Source organism: Chenopodium album, chromosome 1, assembly GCF_948465745.1.
Source record: "Chenopodium album chromosome 1, dcCheAlbu1.1, whole genome shotgun sequence".
Classification (NCBI taxonomy): domain Eukaryota; kingdom Viridiplantae; phylum Streptophyta; class Magnoliopsida; order Caryophyllales; family Amaranthaceae; genus Chenopodium; species Chenopodium album.
This window is the reverse complement of record NC_137834.1, coordinates 56,456,778-56,473,049: the sequence shown is the minus strand read 5'-3', so window position 1 is coordinate 56,473,049 and position 16,272 is coordinate 56,456,778. Positions and strand designations below refer to the sequence as shown.

At 35.9% G+C, this 16,272-nt stretch overlaps 2 protein-coding genes across 2 annotated transcripts; both read left to right on the top strand.

The window, feature by feature from the left end:
- The first annotated feature begins 1,244 nt into the window (after positions 1-1,244).
- Positions 1,245-2,591, top strand: LOC145632964 (F-box/kelch-repeat protein At3g23880-like). The gene has a single exon (XM_081685283.1). It carries the CDS (start codon positions 1,245-1,247, stop codon positions 2,589-2,591), a length of 1,347 nt encoding a protein of 448 aa, XP_081541409.1.
- Positions 2,592-6,265: 3,674 nt separating this feature from the next.
- Positions 6,266-6,943, top strand: LOC145632958 (uncharacterized). The gene has a single exon (XM_081685278.1). The coding sequence runs from the start codon at positions 6,266-6,268 to the stop codon at positions 6,941-6,943; it is 678 nt and encodes a 225-aa protein (XP_081541404.1).
- Positions 6,944-16,272: the final 9,329 nt, after the last annotated feature.

Below are 16,272 nucleotides of genomic sequence, written 5' to 3'. Positions count from 1 at the left end.
CCAAATTGTTTCGGGTGAAAACAATGGGACCTTGTCGAAGGTCCTGAGATGTGGTTTAAGACTGACTCGGTCCAAGTGATGCTGGGCCGAGGGTTTCCTACACAGAAAACACACGTAAACTGGCCTCGGGGGTTGTGCCGAGGAAGGCCCCTCCGATGCCGAAGTCAAACAATGTTTAGAGAGAGAAAGCTATGCAAGAGTATTAATTGCTTGAGGCTTGAATGTGTATGAATGTAAATGATGTAATTGAAGGCTTTTATACATTAGCATAACAAGGAGGAGACATGGGCTTAGAGTCACATGGGCTGACCATGATAACTTGGGCCGTTGACTTGAGCTTGACTTGGCATGATTGGAGGCTTGGGCCTTGACCTTGACTTGGATTGAATCATTTATGGACTAGGCCCAATTAGGCTTAATTGGACCCAAACAAACACGATTATACCAAATTACAATACCAATCAAGCTTCAATTAAATCGAAAATTCTTACCATGATGCATAATCAAATTACCCATTCTATCAAATTCAATGTAGCTGAATAATTTACGTCGAGCTCTTTGAAGCTCAAATGTTTTGAGGTTTTGAACGGCAAATGGTGTTTTGTCGGCGATTTTGAATTTAAAGGCATATGGATAGAACAATGGTGTTAGAACGACATGATGATTTGAATGGAGCATTATCATAGAACAGAACACTATCAAACAATTGAGTATATTGACGTTTGTTAACGGGTGTTAGTTTGGTAAATAAAGACGTTGACTAAATTACGAGTCTATCCTTACTAAAGTATGCAAATTGACCTCCGCACCCCCCATATTAACAGGTATTTTCTCCAGCAAAAATTATTTCAATTCAGTAAAAATATTTTCAGTCAATAAAAATCAATTAAGTTAAGAAATATAATAGAAAATCAGTTATAATAATTTCAATTCTGTAAAATTAATTTTTTGTTCAGTAAATATAATTTTAGTTCAGCAAAAATAATATTTTAATTTAAAATAATTTCAATTTAGTAAAAATAAGGTAAAGCATTTTTTTTTTTTTTTTTTTTAAGGGAAAGTAAAGCCTTCAAAGGGGTTATTAATCTGATATTCTTTTTAATTCAAAGATTAAATTTAAGTGCAATCCGTATTGGCCCACAAGTTCAAAATCTTTTCACTCCAAATTTGCCGCCAAACCATCTCTAATCTTCCACTTCAATCGAAAACACAAAACCGTAGCACCATTTTCTCTCCCGGAAATAATGTCGGAAACCACGCCGGAAACAAAGTCGGAAACAACGCCGGATACAACATCGGAACCAACGCCGGAAATCATGCCGGAAGCTACGCCGGGAACAATGCCGGAAGCAACGCCGGAAACAATGCCGGAAAACCCGATAACACCATATCTTTCCTCCTTAGAAAGTAATGAGTTTACCCAGCACATTCTACCGGAACACATTTTGCCCAAGCTCCCTGCTAAAACCCTAGTTAGATTCAAAGCAGTTTGTAGCAAATGGAGGACTACAATTGAGACTCCTGAATTCGCGAGAGCTCATCTTCTTCAGCATCCAAATATCAGGTCTGTAATATCGATTGATTACTATGCTTCTTTTACAGCTCTCAACTATCAAGATTACCCTAATTTGGATTTCACCGATTTCAAGAAGCATTATAAAGATGAATCTCCTTATATAGTTGAGTCTTGTAATGGATTACTCTTGTTGATTTGCTCAAAGGATGATTCTGAACCTGTTAACAAACAACTTCCTGATCATCTTCTTTACTTTCGCTTTTATTTTGTGGTTTATAATCCATTTCTTGGTCCTGCTTCTTCAATTAGGATTGACCCACCAGAAAATTTTCTTCTTAAAACGGAAATAGATGATGCTAAGGACTATAATTTTGGGTTTGGTTATTCTTTTTCCCGAGATGATTACTTTATCGTCGCTGTTAATTCTCGTATGATTGCGAATCTGGATATAACTGTGCATCTATACTCTTTACAAGACCAGCGATGGATCAGAATAGACATTTCGAGTACTGTCAAGCCAATTATAGAGTTTGCAATTCCGTGGTATAATTTGAGTGGCATCCTGGTAAATGAATTGTTGCACTGGCCTGTGAATGCTGTGATTTCGAAAAGTTGTCAAGAAATGATTGCTGTATTTGATTGGTTTGGCCAGGACCAGTTTAAGACTATGCCATTGCCACGTGAAGTCTTTGGAGAATTTGATGATTATCGTTCAGCGTTTGGTCTATGTCGCCTGAATGATTGCTTGTGTGCTTGGGCGCTTTACAATGATCGAACAGTAGTAGAGATGTGGATGATGAAAATATATGGTATAGACAGTTCATGGACAATGTTGTTTCGTTTTGATATGTTGGGATTTTTGGGTGTATATGATGGCATAACAAATTTCTTTGGATTTAACCGTTCTGAAATGGCATTGATTCTGTCATGTACTGATGAGCTCATGCTTGCTGAATTTTATCTCGATCCTCCTGTCTATACAAGTTTTAAATTCAAAGAGCAGGTTAAGGCGGTGAATTATGATGCAAGCTTCATGTCTCCTCTTTTATTAAGCCCGCCACAGGATCAAGATTAGTATGGATCGATACAAGGTACGTAACTATTGTTAGAAAATGCTTTCTAGTAGTAAGTCTCAAAATTCTGATAATTTCCTATGTTTGCTACAATTGCAAGGATATGAGTTATTGAGTAGTGTAGTTGTGCATTGCCTTATACGAGTTGTGTAGTTGCTAGTACGGAAAGCTGTGTTGTACTTTGCTCGATTATGTTTGTGCAATGATGGCATACAATGGTACTAATTAGTAGCTGTAAAGATGCGGGTAGATTCTTAAGCTAGTAGTCAATTCACTGTACTCGAGACACATCAGGTTTGTGAGAGTATTGTACAAGTATCAAACACACCGAAGTAAAATAACTATGACCAGGCAACCTGTCCTAGAATTGGGTATGGAAGCAGAGATAAGGTATAGATGAAAAAAATATTTGTTAACATGTTCATTCACATTATTAGTAGATACTAGATACAGTAACACACATTTTATAAAGGCTTGTCTGCTAATCCTGATTAAAATTGTATTTCAAGCCCATTTCCAAGCATATAGTTCATAACTCTCTCTTTGCTTTCCTTCTATCTTGATTTTTTCTACAAAATTTTTGATCTTTATTACGATGTCAAGGCAATCAATGTCTCGGGTAAGTATGGGTGTCAAAGTATATAGAAGAGTCAAAGTAACACAGGCGTGTGTTCGTGACTCAGTGACACTAAATTACAGTCATATTTTCTTAAAATCCTTTTCCAATTTACAGTAAAAAACTGAGCCACACATGACCATCAAATTAAATTGACCCTTTCCATGCATTGTTTATTTAATGCTTTAACTATAAGTAGTCTGCTTCTCTACAATATATATTACTGAAGCTTAAATTTCTGAAGTTTGCTGCTTGAAATTCTGAATTTGACTGCTTTGATTTTCTGAATTTTAGTGCTTTGATTTCTGAAGTTTGCTGCCTGAATTTTTTTTTTTATTTTTTATGTTACATAAATTGCATAGTTGACACAGCAGCAGGCCTTACCCAAAAGCGAATGAACACATGAAACAAGGGTCTCAGGATTCTGAACTTTATACTATTTCCACATAGCTAGCACACGATATTGCAAGGACATGTTACCTCTTCTTCAATTACGGAGTAGTAGATATTGGTAATCGGATTAAAAAATCTAGGGGCATAACTTCATTTTGTATCAACCACCAATATGTTTGGTCCTCACCTCCCAAAAATATCTTTCCTAGACAGTGGGGCGTAAAATTTTAGTGTAAGAAAACCAAAAAAGAAAAAAATAAATAAATCCCTTGGGGCTCAGATAGGTAGTATCATGTATGTATCTACGAGTACATAGAAAATATTTGGAAAAAGTTTTCACATATTGTTGCTTTATACTTCCCACTTAGCATAGAAGTTGATTATGTTTAGATCTACACATAAAAGAAGACAACTTATATGAAGTATAAATGAGTTATTTTTAGTGAATCTGTGGCAAATACTCAAGTACAAAAAGATTCAGACGCATTGAATTTATTTATAATTCCAGACAGAGTAAAAAATAAAGAACCCAATTACCAGATCTTCAACTTGCAAGCTTTAATGTTGATACCACATCCACCTCCCAACTTGGCCTATAAAAAAGGACACCCTCCCAAATCCTTGTGCCCCTCACCTCCTTAACAGAACCCTACTGTTAGTCTTTGCTTGATTATGGAGGCAGCCCTGGTTCATCAGGTTGATGAACAAAGCTTGTTAACAGGTGGCACTTCTGTGATTTCTAGCCTTGGTTTTCAGGAAATATTCATTTTATGTTATTCTGTACCATAGTTGTGTTTTAACTTGTAACAGGTTTTTGTTAGATGGTAAGAAATGTTAAGTGATGGCTGTTAATAACGTCGTTTACTACCTTTTGTGGAACAGAAAGTTGTTGGAGAGTCAGATACAGAGTACGACACAAGATAGAAAAGGAGAAGTCCATAAGAGAGACAAAGTTCATCATTTAAGCATCAGACAATTGGCGACATGGTTAGCATTGCTTCAGATTAGGACCCAGGTGTTGTGAGTATAGTAGCTTAGTGTCTTCTCATTATTGCATAAACAATTAATTTTCGATATGATAAATGATGTTTGTAATTAGATGCTGCTTGTAATTGGAACTGAACTTTGGATTTGATATACTTCGGATTATAAACTAAGCGATAAATAGGTTGTGTTGACAATTGCTAGTGAAACGTATTGACATAATTGCTTTGTTATTGTTTCTTCCTGCAGTATTTTAAGGTATCTCAGAGTAATTGCAAAGGTGGAGTTGAATGTGGTAACATAGTTATCTGTAATCTATAATATGTGAAGCTTAATGTCAATTGCTGGTCTTTGTAGTATGATTGTGGAGTGGGTCTATCTATTAATGCCAATTGGTGGGGGATGGCAGGGTTACTTAATAAAACTGATTGTGTAAATGAATAAGGTAGTTGGGCTTGAATATTTTGATTCTGTCTCATATTCCCAGGCACTGTAGTGTAATTAGCCAATCTGATATACCTTTTTTTGACGGGAAGCAAAGAACTTGTATCAAATTAAACTTGAAATACTAAGAGTTACAGCATCTAGGATACTAGGATACTATTAGGTGCCTCCTCCAACCAAACCATATCTCCTCAAAATTACAACTGAGCTTAGCTAAGTTTATGTGCCACTCCATTTCCCAGCCTGCCAACATGGAGTATTCAATCGAAGTACAAAAATTAGCTAAGTGGAGGATATCTCTCACGATAAGGCCAAAACTCATGTTCAAACTTGCTCTGCTTCAAGTAATTGATCAACTTCTGGCTGTCAGACTCCAGAACAAGCTTGTTAAAACCTGCCTCAAGCGCAATAGAGATTGAGTGCTTAGCTGCCAAAGCCTCAAGGACATCTACCTCTAGGCAGCCACTAATTTTACAACAAGTTGCAGTCACAATGTCCCTCACAGAATCACGAACAACTCCTCCAAGGCCTGCTGTACTCTCTGAAAATAGCTGCACTTAGTTAACCATGTGGCAACCCGTAGCAGGAGCCTGCCAATAGTGTCTAGGAGGCTGCTTAATGCTAATATCAGTGGGAGTTTTAGCATTTGCTTTCTCATATTATCTCCTCAAATCTTCAGCACCTTAAATTCCCCAATTGCAGGACAATTTATTTGTACTTCATGTATACTTTAAATTAGACCAAAACTATTTTTTTGTTAAAATAATAAGAAACATCCTCAATCCTTCTAAGGTATGAGCAACAAACACATTTTTTTGACAAACACATGTTAGATAAATTAGTAGTTCACTTTAGCTAAGTTGTCTATTCTATAAGGGAATCATTAAATGTGTGTTTTTAATTAGTGACTTTTTAATTTGTGAAGTTGTCTATTCAGTAGAAAACAAAATTTTTCTATACAACGCGTAAGTTAATAATATTGCTCGACTAATAATGTTCCCTGGAAAAAAAAAAAAAAAAAAAAAAAAAAGCATAAGTTAACAATTGAGAATTTATAAAAATAAGCATAAGTTAATAATGTTCCCTAAGAATTCATAAAAAAGCATAAATTAACAATTAAGAATTTATCGGGCTATTTTCGGTGAATGTGATGAGGTGAATGATGCTTCTGGTTCGAGTTCTTCTTCCCTTTGGAACAAGGTATGGAATGTTAAAACCTTGCCGAGAATTAAAGTATTTATGTGGAGAGCTTGTCGAGGTGCTTTACCCACGTCACTTGGGTTGAGTAAGCGATGCAGCATGTGTAAGGCAGCAGAGGAGACGGAACTCCATAGTATTAGAGATTGTGTTATTGCTCGTATGATTTGGGATTGTTGTCCTTTAAAGCCTGGAGAAGACGGATTTTTTCATGATTTTGCAGATTGGGTGCAAGCTTGTTTGGCTCGGCTGCAAGGTGAGGATCATGGACTGTTTTTTACTGCTTGCTGGGAGGTATGGACAGCTCGTAATAGGTGGCTTTTTGAAGGAGAACATTGCAATCCTGCTCAGTCAATGGAGTATGCTCAGAAGTTGGTCAGGGAGATGGAAGGGAAGGACAAGGGAGAGAAGTCTGCTGGGATGGCTGCTCGCGCGACTTGGAAGCCCCCAAGACAGGGGCTGCTTAAGCTGATCGTGGATGGGAGTGCTGTGGAGGGGTTGGGTGCCTCAGCTGGGGCTGTGCTGCGCGATGAAAAGGGGGAGGTAAAGGTTGCTGCTGCGTGGACGGTGGAGGATAAGTGGGAACCTATGATCGCAGAAGCCAAGGCAGTCCTCTTTGGGCTGCAAGTTGCAGTTGATTGCGGGTATACGAGGTTGGAGGTGGAGGGTGACTGTCAGAGTCTTGGCTGCTATCAAATCACAAGAGAAGGGTGGAAGTAGTCTCCACTTGATTTTAGATAATATCTATCATGTGTCTAGCTTTCTTGATTTTGTGTCTTGGAATTTTGTTAGGAGGGAATGTAATAAAGTATCCCATGAGTTAGCTCATTGCTTGCCTTGGGGTACAAATAGGAGAGTATGGTTGTTGGATTTTCCGAGTTGTATTATACCTCTTGTACTCAATGATTCTATTGACAAATTTTCTTATAACACTAACCTACTAGCTCAATTGGTAGAGCATTGGGCAAATGCACAAAGGAAGTGGGTTCGAATCCCACTTAGGTTATTAATTTGATTTATATGCAAATGACCAAAACTTCTGAAATTTGGGCAAACATGTAGTAAGTGTTTTTTCTCATTCGAGTCCAATAACCATACATATATTCCATTTATGTAAAACTAATCACAATGAGCAAATTTCGCTATTTGAACAAGCTGTTGAATTATTGTTTTTGCTCATTTTTGCTGACCGTCAAATGGGAAGAACCTGTGAAAGGACTGATATTTTCATTTGAATCGTTTGCTCATTTGTGATAATTTTATTAATGAGCAATAAAATTTTGTCCATTTGTGAAATGAGCAAAACAATTTTGTCCATCTGTGAAATGAGCAAAACAAATTTGCACCTATGTGAAATGAGCAAAAATATTTTGCTCATCTTTGAAATGAGCAAAACAATTTTACTCATCTTTGAATTGAGCAACATTGTTTTGCTAAAATGAGCAATAATGTTTACTTATTTGAAGATAAGAATAATCTTAAATCAGTTGAAATGATTGACTATAACATCTTATTATAAACACCCAATTGAGTACAATTATAAATGATTTAAACTAGTAGCCTATGTAGGATTTGAACCTGCATCTTCTGTGCAAAGTAGGAACACAGTGCTCGACCAATTGAGCTAATAGGCTAATAATTTAAAGTAGTAAATGCTTGGCTATAAACTTCATTCAAAGTGAGTGCAATAACAACAGTCTGATATGCCATTTTGATGATGCCAGATGCTGATCATGATGATACAGTAATAACTAATAAGCCATTCTCATCTGTTTCCTTTGGAATCTAATGCGTACATACAAATTACTTTTTCTCTGTTTCGAGGAACCTGAAAACCTCCATATATATATAAATGGGAGAGGAGAAAAGCAGCAAATTATTTATATGGAAGACAGTGAAGCCCTATGTGAATGGAGGTGCCTCAGGTATGCTTGCTACTTGTGTCATTCAGCCCATTGATATGGTCAAGGTACTCTTTTTACATTTTATACTTTTGTTACAGTTGTATATGTTATTGATTATTGCATGATTAAGATTAATTATCCAAACAAGATGACAGGGCCAATAATGAAATAAAATAGGTGAGAAATCAGTTAGGTCAAGGTTCTGCAGTCCAGGTGCTAAGAATATGCTACGTGATGAGGATCTTTCTGCCTTTTACAAGGTTACTTCTTCAACTCATATTCATTACCATCTACTTCTACTTGTATTGTTAACTCAAATTCATTACCATCTACTTCTACTTGTATTGTTTATACGGAATACTATACTAGTGTCACACTCACTCACCCTTACAACCTAAGTATTTCTTATGCCGATATTTCACTTTAAAGATAAGGCCCAAATTTGGTTGCTATATCAGATCAATAAAGATAAAAGAGTTGATGATCAATCTATTAAAAAGGATTCCTCTTCGAGCTTTTGACTGGCTCATGGAAAGCAGCCTTCCTCCTCATAGGTAACATTCTAACTAAGCTAGCTTGATAATCAGAACTCCAAAGCACATTCAGGGATTTCAGTCTGACAGGGAACTAAATACTCTCTTTACAACCTCATCAAGACGTCCTCGGGATCTAAAGTTCACTCCACAACACAACATGAGCTACAAAATTACAAAAAATAAAAAATAAAAATAAAAAAGGCAAACTATTGTGGCATCAAAATTAAACACGCACACCGCTTACAGCTTTATTCCACTTTAATACAATGTCTCCACACTACCATTGATCACTAATTAACTAGTTGATCTTATGGCATTCTTCATTTCTCTCCATTATAGAGTTTTTAATCCTAACAATAAATTCCAACAAAGTTACTATCCCCAACATAAGAATATTACAATTTCCAAATCTTCTACGGAGTATAAGCACATCAAAACCCCTAGTTTTGAACATTTTCATCTCAATTCATCATGCCATACCAATTATTTGTATAACCTATATCATCTATAACATCACCTTATATAACCTAGTATTAATTGCAATAAAATGCTCAAATGAGCAAACCTAATAAAAAAAAAAAAAAAAAAAAAAAAAAAAAAAAAAAAAAAAAAACAAATTAACACATAAAAATGCTCAAGTAACAATCAAACGAGCAACAACAAAATTGAGCAAAAATTGAGCAAAATTAATATTGAGCACAAAAATTTATAAGAAGAATAATAGAGCAAAAAAATCATACAAGAAACTTAATTCGAAGCATTATTGAACAAAAATACATGAAATTGATAATTATGTAACCAAAAACACAAACAAAAATTGGAAAAAAAATAAATAAATAAAAAGGAATTTTACCTAGATTCCTCCATTGTAGCAATTAGACGCAATTCGAAGGAAAATATGGAAAAAGTAGATAAATAAATATGAAGATAGTAAATGAAATTCAACTGAAAAAATTGAAAATGTAGATCAAAAAATTGTGGAAATCAACAGAGAGAAAGAAGAAAGGAAGAATAGGAAAACGATTAAACTATGAAACCCAGGTATTACATGTAACTCACGTGCAATAAAAAACGAGTAAAATGACAGTATACCCTGCGTGTACTGTACACTCCAGTCGACCCAGGTATCTATCTATCTATACTTACTATATACGGGTTCGTTTGGTTCATTAGTGTAGAAACCTAAAAATGTCTCCCCAAAACCAAACTCGATGATGAACAATTTATCGTCACTATTGGTCGGGTTTAGTATTTAATCCCGAGAGTGCTTAAAAAATCGTATTTAATTAAATTCAACTTTTGAATAGTCCATGGATTAGTTTTGATGTTTGGTCAAAGCATAGTTTTGATTTCAGCCCAAACTTATTATTTAATTTTATCCCAAACCTTTTTTTATTTTACTGTTTTATTATTTATTTTGGCCCAAACCTTTTATTTATTTTATTTACTTATTTTCTTGTTTTAGCCCAAATAATAATAAATCAGAAATGCCCCGAAATTATCAATCGGCACTTAAAATGCTGAACGAAATTAGGGTTAAAAATGAATTTAGACGGAAAAACGGACAAAAAATTCCCGCGTCACGGCAATAATCTACCGTGTCACGGGAAACTGTCCCGTCTGACGGTGGGATTTCCCGTGACACGGGAAACCTGCTGTGACACGAGAGTTTCCGTGTCCGTTCCGCGTAAACCCTTCACGCGTTTTATTCCCCGTACCCTAAAATATTTCCCGCGTCACGGGAATTTTTCCCGTCTGACGGTGGGAATTCCCGTGTCACGGTACACAGTGCCGTGTCGCGGTATACTTTTTTAGGGTTTTTATCATTTTAGGGTTCCATGTGTTTCCTCAACACATTTTTTCTATAAATACCCCCTCATTTCTGATGTACGGGGCATCAATAATTCTCTAGTTTTTTCTCTCTTTTATGCTCTAACCTAAACACTAGTCTACCCTCTTTCTTTCAAAATTCCTTCTTCAAGCACTCCCAGGAGTCCATACTTTACTCGTGGTTCTGTCCTTAAGCCAAGGCGTGAAAGGTAGAACTGTTTGAGGGTTTGGCCCGAAATCAATTCTATTTAATTTAATTTAATTATTGTTTTATTATTATTTCCTTGAAGTTACTAACTCGTTTATTATTTTGTAATTGCAAACAAACAGAATCAAAGTAAGAATTATGTTCCTTTTATTTCTACTATTTTTCTAACGATTTTGTATTGTTAGAATTATTGTTAAAATGCTTCCAATATTAATGTTTATTTTATTATATTTATGATCACCATATTGCATGTTAAAGGGAATATGTAATTGAAAATCACGCCTAATAAGATAATTTCGACAACCGGTTTAGGTTCCTTTTTAATCTTGTTAGTTAATTCAAGTGATCACAAATATTTTAGAATTATATGTTGCATTAACATTCAACCAATTTAGCTTAATAATAGATTGGAGAGAATTGAATATTTTGTTTGTATCCCTTTGAGATAGCATGAATCACTTTTCACTATAAGAATCGAGTAGAGGCCAATACGGGCGAATGTGACTCCATGACTCAGTTCGTACCATCATCCCCGATCCTCCTTTCGTGGTTCCGAACCATATGGAGTTAGTAATCTCATGGAATATGAATGGGGTGTAACCTTCAAGGGTCAATCGTTGTTGCCTATCGTTGTCCCTTTAATTGTGGTTGCCTTTTATGATCCGTGAACGGTTTACAAGTTCCTTAAAAACTTGTTGGCGGCTCCCTACTTTCCTTGTCCCTAATCGTATATGTCAATTCCCACTTCCTATGAGTGCCAAGCATATTCACACATGCTTTAACGTAGGCGCACTTCGAGCAACGCCTACAATTAGGGAAGTGTAAATTCCCATGAAATTTCAATTTATTGGAAATAAATTCCATCATCAAAATCATGGGAATTCAACAAATTTGTTTGGTTAAAAATGGAGGAAGTAAATTTTCATGGGAATTTCAACTTACCAAGGGAGGGTAAGGTAAGTGAATTCATGGGAATTTTGACTTCCCACAAAATTTTTAGTCAACCAAACAAGGCCTAAAGTAATCACCAAAGTTATCCCTTAATTACACGTGTCGCATTCGAAAAAAAAAAAAAATTCTCGCCCAACATTTTTTTTTCTTTAAAAAATGTAATGAATAAAACTTACAATAATTTATTAAAATATTTAAAATAATGTAACTAACAAGAGAGTTTTAAGGGTAGGCATTAATAAATTTAAATTTCAAAAAAAAAATAAATTGTTATATATAAGTCAATTCATTTAAACTAACTGAGAGAGTGAGGGATAATTCAAGTGGTTAGTGTTTCCTTCCCGATTCTAGGAGATCTTGGGATCGATTCTCACCCCGCCCTTGTGGCTCTCTAAACACCAAAAAAAAAACATTTAAACTAACTCTATTTTAATTGACTTTTATTATTTTTAAGTCTTATAATTATGAACCCGTGTATTTGCATGAGGCAAAAACTATAACTATACTAAAACAAAAGGCGCCTAGATGAATAAATGACACATGTCACTTTATTATTTAATATTTTCCCGCCTAGTTATAAATTTTTTAAGTAAAGAAATTTTTATAATATCTTTTAATTATTATTGAAAATATATTCGACATCATTTATTCCATTTTTATTATAATTGATTTATATCTTAGAATAATATCTTTTACATCTTTTGACTCATTTTGGTAAGCATGATAATATTTTATTAAAAAAATCTTTTGTGTATGGTAAGTTTCTTGTAATTCTACCCTACCTTACAAAATGCAATATCCTATTATATTACGTAGTATAGGATTTTTTTGCTCATGCAATATCTACATTTTACTATTAATTAGTATCACTTAAAGAAGAACATGTCCTAATCTCAATCAAGCTAGATTTTGACGTTACCAACAATGCAGCAGTATATGAAGCATGTGTGGTAGGCCTCGAAACTGCTTTGGCATTAGTAGTGAAGAAACTTCAGATATTTGGAGACTCTTCCCTCATAAATTACCAAATCTCCAAAAGATGGAAAGTAAGAAGTGAAAGTTTGGCTCCTTTCCAGACATATTTGGAAACCTTACTGATCAACTCGAGAAAGTTGAATATACCTACTTATCAAGAGAAGAGAATCAGTATGTTGATGTCTTGGCAAGACTAGCCTCGATGGTTAGAATTCCTAAGGAAATTGAGCAAATGCCTTTGACAATAGAGAAAAGGCATAAACCAGCTTATTACATTCAAGCTATTGAAGATGAGGAAGTAGTCCAAGAAGAGGAGGAGGAAGAACCTTGGTATACCGACATCCTCAATCACGTTGCCAAAGGGGAATACTGATAGGAATGTTGTCCTTCAAACAAAGTGTATTATTCCGATATAGGGTTCAGAATTATTAGAAAGCTAATTATTTAGTGAGGTCAAGTGATTGGAATGCCTAATTGGATATCGAGCTAGAAGTGTCGAGACCGAACGTCGCAAGTCGAGTCGAATTAATAAAACAACGAGATGGTAAAAATCAATTAATCAACAATTACCAAAATACCCCCTAGCATCGGAATGCTCTGAGCAAACCGAGTGCTAGGGGCCAATGGTGCTAGCATGGAGCTAGCATGCGCACCGCACCATGCCGAGGCTGCTAGTAGTGGCGCCGGCTGGTGCGTGGAGCAGCAAGCTAGCACAAACATGCTAGCATGGCTAGCAAGCATACTGGCGCGCTCGCAAGGCTAGCAAGCTAACATCACTAGCCAGCTAGTAGCGTGCTAGTGCATTGCTAGCAAATGGCGCACAAGGGCCTTGGCCAGCAGCCCGCAAGCATGCCAGGCATGCTGGGCCGAGGCAGCTGCAGCCGCACAAGCTAGCAAACCCAGCCGAGGGCACCAAGCGCTAGCTAGGCAGCCTTGGCGCCCAAGGCTAGGCATGCCAGGTGGTTGGAGCCGAGAGAGAGCAAGGGTGAGGCGGTTTGGAATCTTGGGGAACAAGGCTTTGGTCCCCCCCCCCCTTTGTAGTCCTACTCTCTCCCTCCTTGCTTAACACTTGTTGATTAATTATTGCATTGCTTTTTCTTTTGATTTTTGATTTAAAAATAAAATGGAAAAAGGAATTTTTACCAACTGTAGGGAATAATTAAGCCTTTAAAATCCCACTAGCTTGAACCCCACTGTGATCATACACTAAAGTACGGTGGCATCCAAAAGGGAAGAAGATAGAGCAAAAGAGTCGCCAACAAGTTTTTAAGGAACTTGTAAACCGTTCACGAGGTGAAGGTTACACCCCTTAACGATCCAAGAGATCGTCAACTCCATAAGGTCATGAACCAAATAAGGGTTCGGGGATGAAGGTACAAATCCAACCTAAAAGAGATTGAACCTGCCCTAATAATAGGCCTCTACTTTATTCTGATCGTATTCATGTGCGCTTTCTGATTAACATACAATCAATAGGATTAACCCTAAACCTGTTTAATCTATGTTGGTTGAATATTAATGCACAAATAAATCTATTATTGGCGATCACTTGAGTTATAATCAAAGTTAACCTAATTAGATTATTAATTATCTTATTAAGCATGATTACAAGTACAAATTCCCTTTAACATGCATAAAAGGTGTGATCAAGCAATAAATAATAAATATCAAGCAACATAATAATAATCATGATAACAATAATAATCATAAATAAAATAATCATTATCAAAATAATAATAATAATAATAATAATAATAATAATAATAATAATAATAATAATAATAATAATAATATTCATAATCATCATAAATTATAACAATTATAATCATAATCATGTTCATGTTAATATTAAAGCGTAATAATTGCAAGATCCTAGGCATGATACTAACAAGATTAATAACAAACCCTAGCATGTCACTAAACAATAAAAATCAAATCTTTAGCCCTAACACGATACTAACAATCATAAATATTAGGAAGAACATAGGAAGCATCGTAACAATCATATTAAACATGCATATTTGATATTATAACCTTTTCCCTAAACATGATATTAGGAATCATAATAACAATTTAAACATGATTTCTACATCATAATATCAATTTATCAATTAAAGTACTTACTTTGATGCTTCGTACCACTTTCTAATAACAAAATACACACGTTAGTAACTTCAAGGAAAATAAATAATCAAAACAATTAAATTAAATAATTGAAAGAGAGATTTGGGACCAAACCCTCAGAAATTAAACCTTTCACGTCTAGGGCGAAGGCAACTTCGAATATGGCTAGGTGTTTCTAGATCTTGCGAATGCGGAATTATTTACTTGAGAAAAGGCTAGTTTAGAAAAGAGAGAGAGAATAATCAAGAAAATCTTGATGAGAGTTGGTGAATTGAAATAAGAATTGATGAAATCTGGTTATCGAAAACGGAGTTTTAATACGATATTTATAGAGAAAATCAGCCAAAAAAGATAAATTAACAAAACAGAGTCTGACGCTCAGGAAACAGAGCTGGCGCCAGGCACCAACGGCTAGCGCCAGGCGCCAATGGCTAGCGTCTGGCGCCAAGCCTGGTTCCAGGCGCCAAGGCCTGGGGTTGGACGCCAAGCTTGATTTCAACGCGTTTTCGAAAATCTGATAAATTTCCCGTACTGGAGGATAAAATAATATAATTTCTTCGAAAATGCTATTTGATCTTGATTAAAACTCTGAAAAGTCAACAAAGTCAACTTATCAATGCTAATTGAATTAGGAATGAAAAGAACCTTCTAGAAGATTCTAGAAGACCAAAACCATTCATAATTGCATTAGGAATGATAAATCATATTAGGCCCTCCCCTAGATCATTGGGCCGTACATAAAGCTCAAACCGGGCCCAGTTTAGTAAATTGGCCATAACTTCCTCAATATTCATCGGAATTGGGCCTATAATATATCGTTGGAAAGGTCCTTGCAAGCCCCATCCAACTACATCACTATTGGACCCATATCATGGACCAACCAAACTGGATTGGCTGTTTTCTTAAAATAAAGTTTTCAAAAGACAGAAAGAAGAGAAAAGAAATTAAAACTTTCCGCAACACTAGACCTTTCCACACTTTCGTTTCATTCGATTATGATTCGACGTGAAAGGTACTCATCACCGGGTTTGGTTTTGGGGAGACACAAATGGGTGTCTACAAATGGGTGTCTACACCAACACTCCCACATTTATGGGAGAGTTGAATGTTCATGGGAATTCTCTATAAACACCAAAGTATTGGGATTTGAGAAACCCACTTGAGTTGAACTCAATAAGGCATCTCCAAAAGTGAGAAAACCTTTAAGTTTACAAAAACTCATGTAGTCTTATTTTTTGTCTAGCTCGGCTAAACTCTGAGTAAGGGCCGGATGGGTCGTGTTGCGGGTGGATTTCTGTTGGAGGTCTACGCACTTGCGAGACTCGAAGCTTTCGAAGTAAGAGCTCATTAAATGGAGCAAAGAACGCGCCAAGGGTAATATTGCCTTACTCCTTGTCTTGTTAATTATGCTTATTATTTATATTAATTGTGTGTGGGTCTTGGGGTCGGGTTTTATTTTCGTGAAAAGTCGGAATTTTCGAAACCCAACAGCGGTATCGGAGCCTTGCTCATTTATTTTTG

What these genes read in the sequence shown, in the direction of transcription:
- LOC145632964 (XM_081685283.1), top strand. Translation starts at nt 1,245, where the DNA reads ATGTCGGAAACCACGCCGGAAACAAAGTCGGAAACAACGCCGGATACA.
- LOC145632958 (XM_081685278.1), top strand. Translation starts at nt 6,266, where the DNA reads ATGTGGAGAGCTTGTCGAGGTGCTTTACCCACGTCACTTGGGTTGAGT.